A 23,082-nucleotide genomic window follows, 5' to 3' on the forward strand; every position below is an offset into this window, starting at 1 on the left:
GGCAGGGTGGGTGGGGAGAAGAGAGCTCTCATTCTGCCTGCTTCAGAGGCAGATCATAAAGAGATACACCCTGGGGTCAGTTTGTTCTTGCTATCTGAATCTATGCACGTGCAGGGTACATGTATGTGAGCCTATGTGCAAAGTTCTTGTCTGTGTGTGCAAGCACTTTAAGACTGGAGCACAGAGCTGAGTTCAGCTCTGTGAGTATGGATATCTTGGGGTAGGGGGAAATGTCTCACTTTGAATGGGACCAGGGTTCTAACAAGGGCAACCTTCCTGCAAATATTTTTATGTGCAGGAAGTACCTTGGGGTACTTCACTCTTGGAGCAGAGAGCCCAAGCTACCACACATAGCTTGTCACCAGCACACAAAGCCTGGGGAAAGGGGCTGGGGTGGGGGGCTTGGTTTGCAATGAGTACAGGAATGAGTTCAGGGACCCAAACACAGATCTCTCTCCTGACCTGGGTGCAGGACACGTACACAGCTGGTGTGGCCACATAGGCACTCACACACAGGCCCTCATATACACGTGCTCACACATGAGTACACAGGGTCACTCTCAAACATGTGCAGGCAAGGGTAGGGAACAGGGGATCACAAACAGCAGGTCCCATCCCCTCCCAAGCTCCCTCAGGGGGCCGCCCCTGCCTCACTATTTACTGTTTTGCTAACCATCACCCCGACAACGTGGTGCCGGCCTGAGCCTGGGACTGGCAGGAGGCCAAAGTGTATTTTCTGAGAACATCCTTTGTGGGACCCACACCCCTCCAAAGTTACCCTAATTTAGCCCTTCCTGGACAAAGTCTTGGGGATACAGTGGGGGTACAGGATAGGGGTCTGCTAGCATCACCCCTCCAGTTCCTTGCTGGAAAGAAGCTTGTCCCAGCTCCTGACCCTGCTCTGAGGCTGAGGAGGCCTGGGGCCCCTTTCCCCTGCCTCTTCCCTCCCGCCTGCCTGAAGCAATGAGTAATGCGCCCCCTCCCCATGACCTCACCCCGTCACTATTCCACAGCTGGGCTCCGTTCTGGGAACTGGAAGGGGGTGGCTCTCCTGGGGTGGGTGGGGTGGGGGCCTCTGGCCTGGGAAAGGCGCCCCCCGGCCAGCGGCCCAGACCCCTTGGCACGTCCTTCGGAGCTGTCAAGACTCTGGCGATGGCCGCCCCGCCCGTGGCCCTGGCCCCGCGCAGCTGCAAGGGATTTGGCGTTCCCGTACAAACGCAATCAGACCATTTCCTGAGTCTGTTCTGGCTCGGGGGCCCAGGGCTCAGCCTAGGGGCTGAGGAATGGGGCCCTGTCCCCCCACATCCTGCCCACGCAGTCACAAGGCTTACCGCAGGCTGGGGCTGGGGTTGGAGCTGGGCCTGGGGCGGGCTGGGGCCCCACCCAGGTGCTCCAGGGTGTACAGACCCCCACCAGCTCCCACTCTGAATGGAGCTCTTTAACTCTAGGCAGTCAGTCGCTCCTGCCTTCTGCACCCCTGCTCAATGTCTTGTTCCTTTTCACCCTCTGCACCCCTGCCCCCCTCGCGCGCGCTGCCTAGATCCTGCTGAGAGGCCAGGAGTGCCCATCCTGGGTCCAGTTTTCCCAGTTACCGACCCTCTTTGTTCTCCCAAGGATAATTCCAGGTCGGCAGGCTTCAGTCCCTGTTGCAATTCTGCCCCCTGCAGGCTGCCCATGTGACTGCCCCCTCCAGCTAATTTGAAACCAAAGGTTCAAACCTGCACTGTTTCTACAATTCCCAGGGAAACACTAGAGAGGATTGGGGAGTGAAATCCTTCAGGCCTCCAACAGGGACCCCTCCCATAACCATCTCCTGAGTAGCAGGGAACCAGAAGTAGTGAGGAGCCTGGTGGCAGACACCAGAAGTGGTTGACTTGACTCTCTAGGACCACCAGGGAGTATCTTCCGCAAGGTCACAACCCTGCTCATCAGGGGTACACTTGATGTGCAAGCAGTTTAGCCTTTGGGAGAAGAGGCAGAGCAAAGGAAAAAAAAACCTCCTGGTGCAGGCTCCCAAGGATAGGGGCAGACGTCTGAAGGGGGATTCAGGGTTAGTCTTGAGGGATTGCTGTTGGTCCACACCCATGTCTCACACTTCTGAGCACCAGTCCCTGTAGCTGCTCGCTGCAGGACCCTTATTGGATCTAGGGGTCCCATTCCCTGTGGACAATCTACAGAGGGGCTTGGGTGTACAAATGCTGGATTGCTACCCACCCCCAGAAAGAGGCGTGGAGTTGTGTGTGTGGAGTGGGCTCAGAGCACAGAGCCTGGTTAGTAGGAGAGAGGTTATGTAAGGCAGGCAGGAGAGTACAGGTTCCCTCCCTGAGGCTAAGATGAGGAGAAAGGAGCCTGGTCCCCATCCCTGGACACCTGGTTCTGGTTCAGTGTTCTCTCTACCGTCTTTCTAACACAACATGGACATGGTGGCGTTACTCTTTTCTTATTGTCAGGGTCAGTGTATGGGGGGGGGGGTATTGAATTGGGCAAGACCCTGTCTCCAGTGCCGAGAAAAACACTGTAAAAAGTTGATTGGAGGGGGCACAGTCTTGACCACAGTTATGAAAGATGAATGGGACCTTTAGGCCAGAGAGAAGGAACGTGACATGAAGTCAACTGTCCAGGAAATATGCAGACCTCAGAGGGACTCCATGGCCCTCAGCGTGGCCCCTCTGGGAGTGAGCAGACCCCACATGAGGGAAGCCCTGGTTCTGTTTAGAAGCTGGCAGTGGAAGGACAGAGGAGTGAGATGCAGACCAGAAATAAGTAGGAGGGAGAAGTCAACTCTTCTAAGCTGGGAATGGAGGACAGGGAAGTGGCCTTCAGAACAACCCAGTGTCCATGACATGTGCAGCAAGACCTGTGCCTGGGCTGGGAGAGACACTGAATGGAGCCTGAATCTGCAGCATGGGATGAGAGTGCTGGAGACAGTTAGTACTAGGTCATGGTTGCCAGAGCCCCATCTTGAGGTGGAGAGCTCTAAAGGGGTCCTGCAGCCATAGCCTGAGTAGTTCAGAGGTAGCCAAGGGGAGCTGGGGTAGATGGCACAAGGAAGGCTGGGTTATTTGGCTACCTGGTACCCAGGCCTTCCCATCCAAGGGTGCTGGCCAGGTCACTGTGTGCAGCATATGCATCCAGGAGAGGAGGAAAAAACACCCAAGTTAATACCGGGGGCTCAGTCTCAGTGGCTCAGATCTCAGGCTGCTGCCCGTGGTCACAGCTATCCTGGACAGCCAAGCATATCTGTGGCATCTGGACTTCCCATTTGTAAGAACTGAGCCCTCTCTTTTGCTCTGGGTGCTCGTCTGCCCTGTCCTCAGGACACACCATCAGTCCACTTTCTTGGGACTTGGTTAGTGTTATCTGTGCAAGGGATCGCTCTGGAGGGTTGTGGTAGCCAAGCCTAAGGGGCGGGCCTTAGGAAGATTAAAAAGTTAAGATTGGTTGGCAGGGGCTATGGGAATCATAGAAGGTTCTGGGCAGGGAGAGGAGATAGGCAGAGCCAGGAAGCTTTGGCTGCCTCGAGGGTAGAAGGTCGGTGAGGGGTAAACACAGTCAGTGAGGAGTTAACTGCTGTTAAACAAACACAACATGGAGGAAGCCGCAGAATCAGGATGAACATACATGTTTCCTGCCCCGGGGAAAAGAAAAGCAGGTTAGCAGGTGGGAGGGCAGTGGGGAGGTGAGCTGGGGGGAGTCTATGGGTGCACATCCCAGGCCAGCAAGAATAAGGGTTAGGTGGGACCCCAGCTCTGCAAGGGAAGGAGGAATGAAGGAACTAAGGAACTCCCCTACACAAACACACACACACACACACACACACACACACACACAGGGCCTCAAAAGAGGCTGTGAATTCCAGCTCTCTCCTTCCCACTGGATGGAGGTGCTGTTCATCGTAGGTGGGCCAGATGTCTGCCACTCTTGGTACCCTTCGAATGAAAAGGCTCCAGGGTGGGCGGGGCTCATGGGGACCATCTTCATGAATTGACCTAGAACTGCCTACTTCCCCAGTGACAGCTAAGGCAATGTGCCTCCATCATAACCTGTGCTGTCCCCACAGGTTATTCTCCATCCCCAATTCTGCCTTTTCTTATGGGGCAGCACACGGTGTTGGAAGACATCTAGTTGCTGCTACCCAGGACCCCCAAACCTGCAGTCTTCCCAGCTGGTCTCTGCCTGGAGTTCAGGGCCAAGGACTCTTAGAGAAGGCCATTTGCCTGTCAGTCAACCACAGTGTCAGGCCGTGCTTTTGGCTTTTTCTTCTGCCTTTGTCCCACCTGACTTCTCTTGACCACTGGCTCCAAACCCCACCCAGCCAGCATCCCTTGCCGGGGAACAGAGCTGGGGTGGGGGGAACAGAGTGGAGCTGGCCCTCTATTTTCTTGCTGTTGAGGAGTAGGGAAGCAGAGGCTGCACCTGGGGCTTACCACCAGCAAGGGGAGTCAGAACCACCCCTGGCTCTGAAGGCTTAGTGACCTGCTCCTGCTCAATAACACCTTGATATCTCCTACATGCTCTACTGCCCTCCACACCAGGTGCATTTGCCTTCCTTCCTTTCTTAAGCATTTCCCTGACAACCGGAGCCAACTATGGTAAGTGTTCTAGTACCCAGTGCATCTTTGTGGTACTGAGAGGCCAGCCCTGACCCTTTAGTATAGATCAGGAGCCACAAGTTCTCTCACACAGGGCAGCGGGCAGAGACATGCAACTGACACAGTATACTGAAGATACAAGGTATCATTTCCCATGATGCCCTGCTGGCATGGTGGTGGGAGGGGCTGCTGCAGAGTGATCAGGGTGACATCTCCAGAAGGGACCATGGTTTGGGGGATCTGGAGAGGGGAAGGTGTTCAGTGCCAAAACTGGTTTTCCCCAAGAGTGTTCTCATATTCCCATCTTTAACAGAGACATATCCTCTTGTCCCTATGTCTTTGGTCTAGGCCCACAACCATCTTGTGGCTCTCTGGCCTCTGAAGACGTCACATGGGAAGGGGGAGGGTCTTGTATTTGTCTCCCATCTATCCTTACCCCACAGTCTGGAGCTACCCACTTAGTATCTTGCCACCTGTATACTCCTTCCTGGAGCAATGCACACTCAGGTGGGGCAGGCACCGTCTCTCCTCTGAGGTAAAGAAGGGATGTACCTTAAAGCCACTCTTGGGGTGGGGGTGGGGGGAAATAGATCAATCCACCTAGGGTCCACAAGACCCTTTGGAAGAGCCTGGCTGAGTCAGGTGTAGTCCACACCGGTCTACCACACAACTTAAGTTGCCCAAGCAGCCCCTCCCCACCAAGTCTGCATTTGGAAAAGGTGTCAAGACAGTCACAGCCTCAACTCAAGGTATGGCTGTTTCAGAGGAGTCTATAGCTATGTTCTGCCGAGCCTTTCTTTGTGATCTTGAGGCTGAGAACATAGGAATGGTGCACCCACACCTCCTCCAAAGACTGGGTCAAGGTTCTGCCATCAGTGTGAGGTCTAGAACCAAACTGGTTGTCCCACAAAGAAGCCCCTCCCGTCCCCTGGGTTTGGGAACCCTACCTCTTATGATGTGCTTCCTGGTCAGTCCATTGCTGGCAGCCTCCTCATTCAGGACCCCTAACTCAATCATCTCTGGCCCAATCTGACCAGTCCCAGGTCACCCTCAGGTCTAGGGGTGGACACCAGGGCCTAGACCTCCCATCAGTTACATCTTGTCATGACGGTGGCTTGCGCTGGCCTGAGCTTGCTTTCTCCCTTCACTGGCTCTGCACACTGTGTCCTCCGTGTCACTGACCAGACTTGTCACAGCCTGGGGCCAACTGCACAGCAAGCATGAGACCTCCCTGGTGCCTGAGCTCCGCTGCTCAGAACTGCCTTGTGCGTACTCATCACCAAGCTCCCCGTGGGGACTGGGCTCAGAGAGACCGTAGCTCACAGCAGCAGACAGCCCTGGCAGAATGCTCACAGGGCTCACGAGGCAAGGCTCTGGCACACTCCCTGACACGCGACGGTGGCTGGCACTGGCTTGAGACTGCCATCCCCTCCTCTTTCCTCCCTGGCTGGCTGTACCCAGATCCACCTCGCCCCAAAGGCCTGGCTACAGCTCTCTTAATGGATGCTGCTTGAAAGTCTCATCCTTCATTTGGTCACAGTCTTACACATTGTCTAACTTGGCTGCCCACCTGGACAGATGTGTGGCAGGTGACAGCGTGCAGCCAAGTCACTCTCCCAACCTATAGTCCTATGCCTGGCCCCGAGTCCCCTATGCACCCCAGTTTTCCTGCCTTGTTGAGGAGCCAGACAAGCAGCTGGGCCCCTAGCTGATTGTTTTCAACATGTATCTGTTCCCAGATCCAGGGACACCCTGCCTGGCCCCGTGGCCACATCTGTGCCCTGAGTGCTACCCAGCCCCTCTGGGACTGATCGTTCCCAGGATGCTGAGGGAGGAAGAAGTCTATCCCAGGTCAGCCTGTTTCCACTTTCAGCCTGAGATATCCTTCACAGGTCCTTAAAGCTGAACCCAGTTGCTGCATGAAGCAGGGAAGAAGGGCAAGCCTCTATGGGTCGTGAGAGACTCACACATCCCTATGGATGTCACGTCAGCTGAGGCCTGAGTTGGTCCCCCGGGGCCATTTCCTGGCCAACGCCTAGAGATAAACTGAACAACCACATTTGAGGGAAAGAACAGGAGTGACGGTTCTCACAGTGTCCCCACCACTTAGGCTGAGACTCAGAAGGGCAGCATCCTAGACCTGGGAGACCTGTGTGTGACAGGGTGAGTCCCTTGCCCTCTTCAAAATAAATGATAGGAGACAAGACAGCAACAGGAGTCGAGGGGCAGGACCTAGTCAGGGGTCCTGCTTCAAGGGGATACCAACTCCCCTCTTTCCCTTCCCACAATCTTTGTCCTTTACATCTCTTGCTAGCTCCAGGCCTCTTCCCGGCACCACCTTTATCCGTCCCCTTTCAATACCAACTGCCCCCTGCCCAGTTCAGCTAAGCAGGGACAGCACAGAAAGTACCCTCCCTCCGTTGCTGGCTAGGAACCCCCCTCTCCCCCCTCTCCCCTGTGTCTTATTCTTTTCCTCCTTCTCTGTTCTTCCTCATCTCCTTTCCTACCTGCTAAGGCATATTTCTCAGGGAACCTTCAAAGCCTCCAGGCGCACCCAATGTGTTACTTCCCTGGCACCAGCGTCTCCAGGGCAGGCCCTCTGTCTTCCCTGGTCAGCTAGTAGCAGACCCTCAGAGCCACATTCCTGATCCTTGGGAGATCAACCTGCACAGCCAGACCTTAGGCTGAGATCCAGATCTGGTCTCACTTGGTAACAGAACCTGAGAACTTTTCTCTACCCACAAAGCCGTCTCAGGGGTTTAACCCCAGATACCACCTAAAGCCCTTATGCCTACCTTTAGCCATTTGCCCACTTCAGCCCCTAGGCCCACCTGAAACCCTTTGCCCTCTTGCAATCCATGTGCCCACCTGTCCTCTGCAGACCTTGGTGGTCCATCCTGGCATTGTTCTCTGGAGAGATGCTCTGGGCCTGTAGCAGTGTCCCTCAGGGCTGTGTCCCTGCAGTTATCCCAAGGGTCCCAAGAGCCCCTGGATGTCCCCTCCTGACTCCAGCAGAAACATAGAGTGGGTGAGTCTCTGGGTGCCTTGGCGCCCTGGTTGCTGCTTGCTGCCTGATCTACCCAGCTCTGACGCACCGGCTGGGACTGGAACCGGAACCTCAGTCCTCTGGGCTCTGGCCCTGACACCCTGCCCAGGGGGCTGGGCCACTTGGTCCCTGTACCCCCTGCTGCTAGCTCGGCTAGGCTCCAGGAAGGACAGGCTCTGGCAGACAGACCACCCGGCCCGTGGGGGTGCCGCCCACCGGCCACCCGGCCTGCCAGGGTGGGGCTACCCCACCCTCGGGATCTCGGCCTCCAATGGGCCCGTGGAGCCACGCCTCCCTGGACACTGTGGTTGGAGGCCTGGCTTCCCCTCCCCCCACTGGGCCACCCAGCAGACTGCCAGCCCCATCTGCTACCCTCTGCCACACTGGGATCCCCAGGGACCCAGCAGGCCACATGTTGGGGGTGGGAGCCGGCCGGAAGAGTCTTACACCCCTGGGGAGCCATAGACAGATGGCATGCTATCTGCTGGTCGATGGGTGCTGGAACAGATGAGACAGAGACTCATACTACCCAAGGGAGCTTTGGTTGGTGATGCTGGCCAAGGTGACTCCCGGCTCAGACTCTTAGGCCAGAATCAACACAAGGTGCTCCTGACCAGCCCAGCTGCTCTTAAATCTAAGGAGGACTGAAGAACTAGGTAGCTGGTTGAGAGCCCAGGTGATCATCCTTAACCCTGGCCTGACCTATGATGGACCTGGAAGGACCCTGACTCTCCTGGGACAGGAAGTAGCTACCTAAATCCCTAGCACAAGGGAGTAGGAGTAAGCTTGAGGTTTGGCCAGCGACATGTTACGACCCCAATTCCCACCCAGACTCAAACTAGGTGACTTGGGGGGGGTCATACTATCTGTTTTCTCATTAGTCCATAAAATTGTTTTTTATGACTTTAAACTGGATTCACTTTGCACCTTGGCCTCTGCTGACCACACAGCCACCCCTCCAGAGCTTGTCACAGAAAGGGCCTCTGCTACCAGGTGTGGTGAGAACCCTTAGGTTCCTGGGGAAGGATCTAGACAAAGGCAATGGATGGGGGGAGGAAGGTTTGCCATTGCCTGCTGGGGGACCTTGAGTAAGTCACTCGACCTCTCTGAATCTACTTTCTTTGTATGTCTAACCGAGACAAAGTAGAGACCTGTCCTCCAGGGATGGATGAAGTGGACAGTGTTGGATGCTTACAGACATGCGGACAAGAACATGAAGGGGCCAGGGGTGGAGGGTATAATGATACAAGATGGTAGCATACATATGTCTGCACATATATATGTATCAATACACATGAGGGGGTGTGACCTCAGTTCAATCACAGGACCAGGCTCCCAAAGATACACAGCTTAGCATATATCTACCCCAGACACCACCCCATTTCATCTATTTTAGATCCACTGTACACGTGGACAAGTATTTCGCCATCAACTCCCACAAGGGATAAGCCCCTGGATCTTCTCCCCCTCTGTCCTCTACACATCAGAGTTCCCTAAGACCTCCCAGGGACCTCCCCCTCCCCCTACCCCCCCACTGTCCTGCCCACTGCTTAACCATTGCAGGCCTTGGTCTCTGGGTCTCCTTCTACATTTCTTCAGCTCAAGACTTTGAACGGTGCCAAACCTAACCCCTGCTCAAGGTCTTGCCTTGTCTAGAGCTTTAATGGCCCCATCGCCCTGCTTCTGGGTTACCAGGACATCAGTTTGGTGGTAGGACTTGAGGCGCTGTCACCTCACAGTCACCAGGCTAGTGGGACCAGTTTCCTGCTTGTTATATGGCGCTAGTGAGTTGGTAAGATTGATCAAAGCTGCTCCTAAGTTTCCAGGACACAGGACACCATAAGGGATGGTGACAAAAGAGGGTACATCCCAGCCTGGACCAGAGGGACGTCTAGCCTGTGTGAGGTGACCATGCATAAGGACCCCTGAGCAGGTTGGATTAGGCCTGAAAGACTGGCATGAAGCACGGACATAGTAATTACCCGGGGGCTGGTGTGGAGAAAGGCAAGGAGGCCAGCTTAGACCCACTGCTGGTCTTGACCTTGGTTGCCAGCTCGGACCATGGTAGAGCTAGAATGTAGAGGAAGCCATCTGCCCACCACCCCATCTGTGCCCTGTCTCACCACCGAGAGCCAGGACCAAAACACACACAAGTATAAAGCAATGCCAGTCACACCCTTCAGGAGCATGGGGTTTAAGCAGCCATGGAAGTGGGCCAGGGAACAGGCCACCAGCTGAGAGAGGAGCTGAACCTTCCTGACTAGGAAGACCAGGGCAGGCTTCTTGGAGGAGGTGGTAATGCAGCAGAGCCTTAATGATGGAAGAGGGAAGAAAAGGAAGGGCACCACAGGTGGCTCAGAGAGCAGCAATGATCTCTTAATGACTGGAAGTACCTGAGAGTTGCAGGTTCCGGGCTTACTGTTGTCTCCTCTCTTGCATACGCTTTACATAGGAGAAAACAGACTCTCAGAGCAAAGCCTCAAAGGCCTAAGGTCTACTGTCCAGAGAGTCAGGGTACCCAAGGGGGCCTATGGCTGCAAGTCCAATCTCTTTGGTAAAGTGGGGGTGACTAAGGTTAGTTCCCAGGGACAGCAGAAAAACATGGCAGGGGTGGGGTGGGGTTGTGGCAGCTACTCTGAGGATAGATTCTCTGTGGGTCCTGGGGACACACAGGGGGTAATGGGGGGAAAGAGTGCAGCGGGCTGGCTGGCCAAGATGATGGTTTTGTGCAAGGCTTCACTATCTACCTGGACATGTGCATAGGCAGCCGTGCACAGCCTGTGGGCCACATATCTTGCCAGTCTGGGTGCAGGGGGCTACCACTGTTGGCAAGGGCACCGCGGGCACCGTGGGCACTGTGCCTGGGCTGGGAGGGACCTACCTCAGCAGCTTCTCCAGGCCCCGTTTGCTAGCATTTCTCCTCAGGAGTGCGGGGCCATTCATGCTGCAGGCCTGCCCGACGACGCTGGCTGGTGACCTGGCCTGACCCCTGGCCCTGGGGACACAGCCTGCAGCTTCAAAGGCTCCTGGTGCTCTGGCCCAGCACCTCTGCTCTCCTCTGCCTTCTCCTTCTAGTCTTTCCCCTTCCCTTCTTTCTTTTCCTCTCTTCTTCCCTGCCCTGCCCTGTTCCTTCTCCTTGTCCTTCTCTTTGTGTCCTTGTCCCTACCCTCCTCCCCCTGTCAGTCTGTCTGGTCTCTCAGGCTCTGACACCCCTTCCCTGTCTCCTCCATCTGTCTGTCTGAAGGATGTCTGTCTATCTCAGCCCCTCCAGCCCTTGGGGGCGGGGGTCTGGGGCTGGCTCCCAGATGGCAGCCCTAGGCCCTTCCACTGTCCCTGGACCCTGTCTCTGTGGGTCTCTCTCCCCTCTCCTTTCTCAGGATGCTTAGCAGCTGCTTTCCTTTTGTCCCCCAGCCCCCTTCTCCGCCCCCTTGGTCTCCTCCACCTCCACCACCTCCTCCTCCTTCCGAGACTAGTAAAAATGTCAGAGAGAAACCCTCCCAGCCCCGCAGTGTGGGGGCCTGGCTGGACCTCCACGCCCGCTTGTGGGCAGCATGGTGGTATGCCCCCTCAGATCACCTTGGCAGCTTCTGTCATTTCCCACCTCTCTGCCTACCACTTCACTCTGGGTGCCTGGCCCACAGGTCACCTCGCCATCCTCAGAGCCTCTTGCCCACCTCTGCCTGCCTGCTGGTCCCTGCTTTGAGCCCTGCTCTTCCTGACCCCTGGTCCTCTCCTCCCAGGTCTGGGCCTCAGCTGCCCCTGACCTGGCTGACTGCCCCTCCTTGCCCTTTTCTTCTCTGGCGGTTTCATCCCTATCTCAGTATTCCTCCTACCTTCCCTCCCCCATTCCCTTCCCTCCCTTCTTTTTCTCCCTCCTCCCCCTCCCTCCTCCCCCTCCCTCTGGGTCTTCCTTTTCCCTCTGTTTATTCCCAGCTCCCTGCTCTTGTATAACCTCCAGGGGAGGCTGGGCACCCCAGGAATCTTCCCAGGTCCTTTAGTTGGGAGGCTACTGCCCTCCCCAGAACCTCAGGCTACATCCAGAGCAGGGAGTAGATGCCGCAGAGAGCATCTTCCTTGGTGCAGGGAGCCAAAGTTCCCAGAGTGGAGGAGGGTACTGGGTGCCCTCACCAGCCAGCCCCCCTACCCCATTCTCTGGCTCAGACCCAGGGACAAAGCAGCCCAGCCCATTGTTTTTCTGGTTGGGCTTAATCACTGTGACTCACTGGAGAACACTGGAGGCTAGTGGCTGGGCTGGGGGGAAGTTGCTATAGGCCAGTTTTGGGTGAGTAGGCTTACTTCTGGTGGCTTCCCGGATCACCCACACTCAGAGCTGTGGATAAGCAGTACTGCTAGACCCATGAGCCGGATGGGAAAACCAAGGCTGGCCAACAGCACTGGGCCAGGTCACAGAGCCAGAGTCTGGCAGAGCCAAGACCATAGTTGAGTCATTGACTGCCAGCAACTGCCCACTGTGTCTCTGTCTACACAGCTGGCCCCTAGTTGTCCTCTATCTCCATACTTGGAAAATAGGCACACACAAGTTACTGTGACTTCTAGGTGGGCCAGGAAGTCAGATCCCAGGAAACCTGGGGACTACAGAGGACAGAGGTAGCGTTGGGGTGGTCACATGAGCAGCTCACTGGAGGCAAGGAGATATGCCTTAAAGGTGGCAATACAGATGCAGTTACACACAGGTCCCCAGCTCAGATCTAAAGTGACCAAAAAGCTGGCTACCCGCCTTTCCCGCCACACTTGCTACCGGATGAGATCCGGCTGTTCTGAGCACAGTAGTTACAGCATCTCCCTCCCCCAGCATCTCCCAGGAGGAGATGGAGCCAGGGTGCCGAGCAGAGACAGCACAGTCTACTGTGCTTCCTTAATAGCACAAAGACACAAAAGAAACAACACACTCTGAAACTCCCTCTGGTGAGCCCATGCTAAAGAGGTCACCCAGTGGAACCAGATTGCCCAGGAAACCAGCTTGTTCTGTGCCTGCATCATAACTTACCACACCACTTCCTGGCCCCTGTTCCTATTCCAGCTAGACAGCCAGGAATGACATGTGGTTGGGGCAATTTGGGTTCAAAAGAAGGGAGAATGTTTCCAGACAGAGGAGGGCTGCCTTAATCAGTGGTAGTTTTCCTGAAGAGATGTGGAATGATTTAAGGTTTTTAAGCCATGTCATATATAGACAAGAAGACAGAGTGATATTTGTCTTACTGGCTATTATTTTTCTACCACCCACCCACTCATTCATTTATCCATGAATGAATGGATATGTACACCCACTCATATACTCATATACCTGCATACTCATTCATTTATCCACTTACCTATCCATCCATCCATCCATCCATCCATCCATCCATCCATCCATCATCCATCCTGTCTTTATTTTGCTTGTATTTTTATGTATCATTTGTCAACCTGTCAAGTCTTCATCATGCTTATCCATCCCCTTACATGAATATAGCATATCCTACTACTCAGTTATTTCAAGCAACTATTAATACATCAATACCCGTGTCTACTTGTTTTTCATTACATTTCTCCATTGAAAAAGAATCTGTCAATTGACCAACACATCCATGTACCTATTCATCCATTCATCTTCCTATTATTCATCCATGTACCCATTCATCCATCTATCTATCCATCCATCTGTTCATCTGTACATCCATCTATCCACCTACCACTTACTAAAACATCTTTAAAATTTTTTAAATTTATTATTATTAAGGGAGACTGTGTGTACCACAGTAAGCATGCAGGGGTCAGAAGACATCTTTGTGGAGCTGGTTCCATCCTTCCATCTTTACATAGATTTTGGAGATCTAACTCAGGATACCAAGCTTGTGTGGAAATTACTATTTTACCACACTGAGTTATTTTATTAGTACACTCAGAAGAAATGTTCAGCACAAAAATGTTGGAGCACAATAACCTCCCATTACATACTAACTAATACTATCTACAAATTCATCCCTCAATTTTTATGTGCATTTGTCTAGCCAGGAACATTTCTTCAATCCATGCTTTCATATCCAAATAGTCTTTTGCTCTTATTTTCATTCATCTGCACAGATATCTATGTTTCATTTATACATTTTCTATATTAATTCATACATCTGTCTAATACATCTTCTAGGAAGCTGCACATATAGCTGCATACATCTTTGTATGTGATACTGTATGCATGGTCATCCAAGCAAGCCAATAACATTATAGGAAATCAGCCTCCAGTCCGGTTATCATTATCCACTGTTCCCAACCCCAGCCATCCTTCTACTTACATATCCATGTAATTGCCCACACATTTATCCATCAGTCTGTATGTTTATTCAAGAAGCATGAACTAAATCCCAATAACTTTTAATGTGCTGGGAATTCAGCCACACTCTTCAGGGCCCATAATGCTGACATTTTAGTAGAAACAAATAAGTAAATATGTATCAACACATTACAGATGATGGTTAATGCTGCTAAAAGTATAAGTCAAGGCAAGGAAATGGGGGTGGGAGACCAGGGGACTGAGATACTTTGTATGATAGTTAAGGAAGAAGAAAAGTTCAGTGGGAAGGAATAAGTATTTCCTGGTTTAGGAAGGATGGAGACTGACTTTCTCACAATGGGAAAAAGTATTTCAGAAAAATAGTACAACATTTATGATGGAAAGGTGTCTTTTTATACATCTGTATCTTCAATAGTTCACCTCATACCAATTTATCCATTTCTTGATTTGTCATTTGTTTATCTTGCCACCCACAAATCTATTGTTATATCTACTTATCCATTATTGTTATATCTATTTATCCACTATTTATTTATCAAGACAGTCACAATCTGCCTGTCTTGATATTATATCTGTCCAGTCAATTATCTATGTCCTACCTGTCTCCTCATTAATCTACCTATTCTTTCATCCCATGTACCCATCCTCCAACACATCCATTTATCTATTCCCTGCATCCATTTATCCACCTATACATCTATCCATGCACATATCCATCTACCACTTATCCACTCTCATGTACTTATCTATCCAACCTCTGTCCATCCATGTATCTATCCACTCATTTACTCACCCATCCACCCATTTATCCAACCACCCACTTACCCATCCACCCATCTATCCACTTATAAATCTACTCATCCACCAACCAGATCACCCACTTATCAATGCAATTATCCACCCAGATCCATCCACCCACCCATATATTATCTACCCATTTACCCATCTATCCATCAATCCATCTATCCGTCCACACACCCATATTCCATCCACCCACCTATCCATTCATCGATCCATCCTTCCATCCAGCTACCCCTTATTCATCTATCCACCTACATATCCACCCAGTCAGTCATCCATTTACTACTGCACTCATTCACTCACCCAATTATCCATCCATCTATCTCTCATCCATTCATCCACCCACTCAACTTCCCACTCACCACTCATCATATATGCACCTGTTCATCCATCTTCCTACATACCCATCTTCTTACATATATATATATATATATATATATATATATATATATATATATATATATATATTCATCAATCCATCTATATAACCCCGTCTACCTACCCATTCATCCATCCACCCATCTATATGTCCAACCAACATTCAGTCACCTATTCATCCTCCCATTCATCTACACACCCATTTATCTATCCAACTATCTATTCGTCCGTGTATTCATCTATCCATACATCTATTCACCAATATACCTACCCATTTATACATCTATCCACATTTCCATCCACCCTTATATTTTCATATCATCCACTCGCCCATATATCAATCCATTCAGTCATCCATTCGCCCCTTCATTCATCCACATACCTGGTCATCCATCTATTCACCCTCATCCATTCATACCTCTTCCTTCCATACACCCATCCACATATCCACTCATCCATCCAACAACCCATTCACACATCTACCCATCTATCCATTCATCTATCCATCCATCACTTCTTACTTATCTACATACCCACTCACCTATCTATCCACTCATGCATTCATTCATCTACCCATCTATTCACCCATTTTCCTACTCATATATTCAGTCATCTACTCACCCATTCATTCATCTACCCATCCACTTATTCATACATCTATCCATCCATCTGCTTATTCATCCATCCATCCATCCAACCACCCACTCACCCACCCATTCACCCACATATCTACCCATTCACCAATTCATCCACCCACTCATCAATACATCCATTCACTACACATTCATCCCTCCACACCTATTCATACATCAACCATATATCCATCCATCCATTCATCCATTTTCTACTTCATTCATCTACTCACTAATGTATCTACCCATTCAGTCATTTATTCACCTACTTCATCCACCTATACATCCATCCGGTCACCCATCCACTCACATATCTACTCATTTATTCAGCCACTTATCAATCCTTTTATCTTTCCATCTATCTATCTACTCATTCATCCATCTATTCAGTCACTCATCCACCCATCCATCCAACCATCCATCTACCAACTCATTCATCTACCCATATATGCATGGGGATTCAGTCATCCACTCATCTCCCATTCATTCATCCATCCACCCATTTATTTATCAGTCCATCCACTCATCCATCTAACTCTGCTCACCCATTTGCCCACTTATCCACCAACCTATATATCCACCCATTTGGTCATCCATTCACCCCCATTATCTACTCACTCATAAATCTACCCATCCACCAACCAACTTACCCATTCATCAATTCACCTATCCACCCTGCATTCACCCAATCAATCATCCATCCATCCATCTATACACTCAATTATATATCACCCACCCACCCATCTGTCTCTCCATTCATCCATCCAGCCACTTCCTATTCATCCACCTACCCATCCATCCATGCATCCTTCCTCCCACATACACATATATCCACCTATCCACCTACTTATCAATCAGTCACTGACCCCATTCATCTATCTATCCTTTTATGTATCCATTCATCTGTAAATTTATTGATCTATCCACAGATCTATCGACACACTCATCTATCCACCCACCCATCCATACATTCATCTGTCTACCCATCTTGCTGTTCCCATACTTCCTTTTTCATCCACCTTTCCCTATATTCATAAATTTTCCATTACTGATTCTTCTTTTATTTTCTTATTTTCTTATTTTTTTTAAATGACTAGACATGGTTCAAAAGTTCATGACTTGAGAATAAAGCCTAAGGAGGTCAGGTCTCTCTTATAACATAGACCCTAAGCAGAACTTGGGAAACATAGATCTTCTCCCTTGTCCAAATACCTTCATAACCCCCAGTAGAAATATTCTAACAGACATGCTCACAGACCAGTGTATTATATGGAGAAAAACACAATAAGTCTACTGGCAGAGGGGTCTGGGATAGTGGCTTTTAATAGTAATGTGGCTCTGATTTACATAATAGGAACTCTCCAAATGTTTCCCCATACTCATCAGCTCCATGTGTTCCCCTTTCCAAGCAAGGTCTGGTGGGCCAGAGCTAAGGGCGGGGCCAGGGATCCGGGTGTGGTGATGAAGCCAACTGTGGTTGGAGCTGAGACTAGGAGAAAGGGTAACAGACTCTTTCCAGATTTCTTTGGAATAAACTAGCTATATTCATCTGTCTTGAGTTCTATTGCTCTTTGGGGCGATGTTCCTGGGAGAGGAAGGGGTAGAAGATGGGATAGAAGAGGAGGAGGAGGGAAGAAAGGAGAAGGGAAAATAAAAGAAGAGAGAGGAGGGAGAGAGAGGAGGGGAGAAGGAAGGGGGAAGGAGAGGAAGAAGAGAGGAAAGGAGGAGAGAGGGAGAAGAGGCAAAAGAAAGGAGGAAAAAGAGAGGAGAGGAAAAATAAAGGGAAGAGAGGGAAGTGAAGGGAATAGAGGGGAGGGAAGGAAAGGGAAGAGAAGGGAGGGGAAGAAAAGAGACAGGAAGTCTTTCCTAAAGGCTGCTTTTAGGAAAGAGGGTACAGTCACCTTGGGATGGGAGGGTGGTTCTACTTCATGCAGATAGAAGGATGTGAACCTAAGAGGACCTATGTGCTAGGGATGAGACCCCATCCTCATGAACTCATCCAAAGGGCAGATGGTAAAACCAAGGTTCTGGGGCTGGAGAGATGGCTCAGCGCTTAAGAGCACTGACTGTTCTTCTGAAGGTCCTGAATTCAAATCCCAGCAACCACAAGATGGCACATGATCATCCATAATGAGATCTGACACCCTCTTCTGGAGTGTCTGAAGACAGCTACAGCATACTTAGATAAAATAATAAATAAATCTTAAAAACAAAACAAAAAAACGAGGCTCTGGAAGGACCCATGCCACCCATGGCAGACAGGATCTCCAAGACATTCTAGACAGCCTTTCCATAGCACCTGGTCACACCGGGCTAGGGTTTGTACTGGCCCTATCTATACTGCCCACAACCTGCCTTGTTCCACCTCTGAGGTGTCCTGATAGGAGGAAGGGCTCAGAGGGAACAGATGCATCTTGAATTTGCAGATTACTTCCTTCTGCCAACCAATGGGGGCAGTCTTTCTTCCATGCCAACTTACAACTTCCCAACTTGGAGGTGGTCAGCAAATGGGACCTGGTAATAGTGGCCTGGAGACAAGAAAAAAACGGGCTTTCCTGACTTACCCACTGTCCACTCTCAAACTCCTTCACTCTAAACCCATAGCCCCTTGCTTTTCTGCAAGCTCCTTGGTGCTGGGTAGGAGTGACTGGCTGGTGAAAACTTAATCCTGGGAATTGGATGGGCCTTTATCCAAACCTGTCCTCTGCAAGAATCAAAGCATTGCCATGCAAAGAGAGACTCTGATGTCTCAAGGTCAATGGGAAGCCACCCAAAAGTTACTTTGTGACAGGAAGACTGGTTCTGTTGACCCAGAAGAACTCCCCACAGCCCTGGGGTCCAGTGCTACTGGAGCAGATGCAGAGACTCCTGGCTATTCTGGCCTGGACAGTGCCCCACAGAACACTTCTACTGAAGCCTGAGATCTCCCCACAGATCACTTGCCACTTAACCTGGGCTTTTCCCACAAAGGATCCCTCACCCTGACCCAGTCTATGTCCAGCAAAGACCACTGGTTCTTTATCAACCTCTTTAGCATAGCAGTGGGTACATTCTGGGAACTCTCACTAGAGATTCCTAAGAAGCAATCTGGAACAGCCTAACCTAGGTCCAAGCTCTTCACCCTAAGCCCATAGAGGGCATGTCTAGTCACAGAAAGCCATCCCTAAAAGGACCATTCTTGCGGGGATGGTGTTACAAGATCTTTGCATGCTAGAGTCTTAAAGAGCTTGGCAAAGACACTCAGACCAGGGATGCTAGAAGTAAGCAGCTACATTCTGAGTGCGTAGTTGGGGAAAATGAGTCACGAGAGGGTGACACTTTGCCCTTCTCCCCCTCACCTTGAGATGGCATCTTAACCCCTATCCAAAAAGTCCAAGTTCCTAGAGGAAAAGGCCTGGTCTACTTCCCGTGGGTCTCTTCCCCAGACAAGCCTTTACCTCCTCAGGGCTCACTAAGTCCTTGCACATAACCCTCTTAGGGAAACTGAAGCAGAGGGAACCACTAGTATAATAGTAGTGTCACCATGGTAGGGACATCCCATCCTGGGCCGTCTGCCTCCAGATTCATCTGGATCTGCCAACCTCAAGTGGGAAAAGGTTGGGCCTGTGATGTTCCAAATGTGCCAGGCATCTGTTTCCCCCTCCCCAACCCAAGATGGGGATCTGAAGAAGCTGGATGGAAAGTTATAGAAAGCCTAGGACCTACCAGGGGGAAGACTACTGTTTGGATAAAGTTTGGCCTCCTCTCTGTCTTCAGGAAGCTCTGACTTGGCCTACCTGGTTCAGCTCTGCCATCTGGAGAGAGAGCTCCAGGACTCAGCTTCTAGGTTTTCAATCCTCAGAGCGTACCTTAGGAGGGCAAGGTTGGGGGTCCCTCTACTGGGCTTCTGCCTCTCAGAAGAAGACTCTCAATACTGTTCAAGGCCTCTGACTTAGAGCTCAGAGAGGGTCAGAGGAACAGGTGGTCCAGAAAGGACCCTTAGATTATCCTGTTGATCAGCAGGTTTGGGAATAGGCCAGAAAGGTTTCCAGGGTAGATGAGGTTCCAGAGCAGGACCCTCAGCAAAACAGCATCAGATGCTTAAAAAAAAAAATCAGAATGTAGACATCCCAGGGGCAGGATAAGCCATGCAAATGAGAGGACAGATGGCCAGGCAGAATGGGCCAGGCCTGTGCAGACTGCGCAGAGACATCCCTCTACCTGAGTCTGCTCCCAGAGAGAGGAGGTGTGGCTCCATGCAGACCTAGGGTTCCAAGATATGGATAGTGTTTGAATCTGAGGCCCGTGAGGGCATGCTGAACCTCTCTCTGTGAGCAACATGACTGCCTTGTAGCTCCTGAGGTACTGCATAGTGGAGGTGAAGGGGAGTTGAAGTTCAGTATTAGAGCAAGACATTCCCTCAGTGTCACCCAGCAGTCTCAGCAAGCCATTTGCAGTCCTGTGGAGATGGCACACCCTGCTCCCAAGGGACAGGAACAAGCTAATGACCCTGTGTTGGGTATCCAGGCAGGGAGAGAGGAGCCCAGCAGAGGAAGAATGGCAGCCGTGCATCAGTGGTGTGGGGAACGTGGGAGAGGTACACGGCAGCCTTCCTGCCTTCTGAGGCCCTGTGGGAGGGGCTTGCCTGCCTTGGGCTTGGTGTTCACATGTGTTCTGCCACACTCACCCTGGTATACCAGGGCAGGTATGAAGGAAGTACCCAGCCTTTGCCTGATCTACCCGGCCCTCTGTGGACAGCCGGCATGGGGATTCCCCTGATCTGATCCAGCCAAACTGACCCTGTTCCGCTCTGGATTTCTGGGGCTTCCTGAATGGGAAATTCTTAGACCAAATAACCCCTTCTGGGCACCGGGGACTTTCTTACCACTTCAAACAGGAGAATCCCTTGGTCTTTGAGCCACCTTGTAAAGGCACAGTGCCTTCTTCTCCGGGGTCTCGGTTTCATTTTGAAAGGTCAGTTTGCTCTTTCTTCCTCCATTTTGGGGAGGATATCTTTAGGGGGCTCCCAGGCCCCTTAAGGCCTTAGGGTCGTGGAACAGGAGTTCCTGACAGACAGGCACAGGTGTAGCCCAGTTCTGGTCCTACAGTAAGATGGCTAGGGATGGGCTGTGACTGCCAGAGCTGTGGGCACCCTTCACTGTGCTGCTTAGACCGCGGCATTTGAGACAGCTGAGAGAGGGGGCCGAGGAAGGGCCTAGGAGGAGGGCAGGGCCAGCTTGGCTGCTTGTAGCTGCCCTTCTATGGGCACAAGGTGGCAGGGGCACTGACGTGAGGGCATTTCTGAACAGGGTCACAGCTGTTGCCTGATCACCCTGTTCCACACTCCCCATGGCTTGTGTCCTCACCCAGCCTGGGCAGAGTGTCCTTGGAACCCTTCTTGGGATGTCACGATGCATGTCCCCCTTCCCAGGAGACAGCCTTCATAAAGCCTTTCTGGGAACAACATGGCCCTGGAATCCCAAGGGTGGCACAAGGGTACTGACCCAGGCCAGGCCAATCTCTGCTTAGTCTCAGACTCCTTTCCTGGCCTGGGGGTTTCCTGAACAGTTTTCAAACCAGGGTACAAATGCAAAGCAGTAGTGGAGAGACCCCCAACATGCACCCCTCAAAGTGAAGCTTCTTCCTATTATCACTGATAGGGACTGAAGAGTCACTGTTCCTGCCCAAGATCTAGAGTCTGGCTCCATCTTACAAGGCAACTCGTGAACTGAAGAGACCCTGCAACCCCTGCTAAGGTGGGTTTTCTCTCCTTGAGAAGGGCCACACCCTCCCAGACAGCCTGACAGCTCTGGTAGCAATTTTAGGTCTTACCTCTTTCTTCCCCTTCTTCTTACACACCTGGACTGCAGCCCCTACATCCTGCTCCAATGAGGCTGCTAGCCTCTGACCTGTCCCCAAGACCTGACACTCAGAAGAGAGACCTGCTCCTGGGACAGGACAGAGCAAGTACCAATGGCCTGAGTCTTCATGTCTGCCCACTAACAGCTTCCCTTCTCATGACCACTCCACCCCTCACCTTATGACCTAACACAGTGAAGAACCTTAGCATCCCTTCAATTCACAGGCACCCTTAAGCAGCTAGTAGCCTACAGGCCTCCTCAGCCCTGCCTGTGGCAGGGCAGCGGCCCCCTTTACCTCTACCAATGTGTGTCCCATACCCACTGTACCCAACAGCATTGCCTGATCCACAAGGCACGATTGACCTCCTCTCTCCCCACTTAACAGCTTTGGGAACCCCTGAAGCCTGGTCATCTCTCAGTATCTTAAGGCAGGCCAGACCTCCTCATACAAGCCTACAGGTGAGAGATTAGAATTCCTAGGCCCAGTTTCTCCCAACACAGCTCTTGCTCTCTCCCACTGTTCAGGCCATATCCAGGCACTCCCAGTACCTCCCACACCAAGCATCCACCCTCTTTGTCCTGGCTATGAACCCTAGCCAGGGAGACCTAGCCTTCCCCAGTTAGGCCAAGCTACAGAGGCAGATAGAAGACACACACACCTCTGTGGTAAGAGAGGGTTTCTGAAGGCTAAGTCCAAAATTGGTAACTACTCTCTGAGACGCTGCCTACTCAGGACTTGACACAAGGCAAGCTGCCCACAGTGGTACTCACCCTTTGCTGTCTTCTGCATGTAGCTCTTCCTGCTCCTCACATATGGGATCACTGGCAGCCTCAGCCATGGTCCTGGTGTCTTTGGTGTGGGTGCACTTGTAATGGCTCCTGGTGCTTCTCTGTAGATAGGCGGTGGCCTAGAGCCTCAGCACCCCCCCCCCGCACCCCCTCACCCCCAGGTTTCACTTCCTCCTTCCTGTAGCAGGTTGAGGTTTGAAACCTATGGGGCTTGAGTAAAAAACAAAAAAAACTAAACCCAAACCACTCATCAGGAAGTGTTGAGCAAGCTGCAGCCTCCTAGAGTGACAGAAAAGGGGCTCATGGCAGAGGTAAGGATGTTCCTCACAGCTCCAGCCCATGTAGCTGGGACCCCCCTGCGAATCTCTTACCAGCAGACCTGAGAGTAGCTAGCTCTCCCAAAATGTCTAGAATCCATGATCCCTTTAGTGTCTGTGGACTGCTTTCAACTGATTTGCAAGAAAATCCTCTGTGCTTCTAAGTGTTCTCATAAAACATGGTGGAACCAGTTCTTAATGCTTCAAGGTCTAGGACACTTTTAACTAGCCTTTGCTCTCCAGCCATGACCCACACATGGCATTCCCATAGTATGTGATTCTAGAGCTTGGTCTCAATCTGCCTCCATTCCTAGCTCCTGGATGTTCCTGTCTCCCTGCTCTGTCAGCTCAGTTCTCTCTAATCCTGCCTCTGTGCTCTGGGCATTTGGAACCAA

At 51.4% G+C, this 23,082-nt stretch overlaps 1 protein-coding gene across 3 annotated transcripts in view; it reads right to left on the reverse strand.

Moving 5' to 3' along the window:
* Positions 1-22,492, reverse strand: part of Lsp1 (lymphocyte specific protein 1) — a 35,332-nt gene extending 12,840 nt beyond the window's left edge. For all 3 annotated transcript variants that reach the window (XM_052195011.1, XM_052195001.1, XM_052194991.1), the window contains exon 1: positions 22,353-22,492. In XM_052195011.1, the coding sequence (XP_052050971.1) occupies positions 22,353-22,420 (68 nt within the window). In that variant the 5' untranslated portion in view covers positions 22,421-22,492. The remainder of the gene's footprint in view (positions 1-22,352) is intronic.
* Positions 22,493-23,082: the final 590 nt, after the last annotated feature.

The sequence above is a fragment of the Apodemus sylvaticus genome, chromosome 1 (genome assembly GCF_947179515.1).
Source record: "Apodemus sylvaticus chromosome 1, mApoSyl1.1, whole genome shotgun sequence".
In the NCBI taxonomy this organism is placed as follows: Eukaryota; Metazoa; Chordata; class Mammalia; order Rodentia; family Muridae; genus Apodemus; species Apodemus sylvaticus.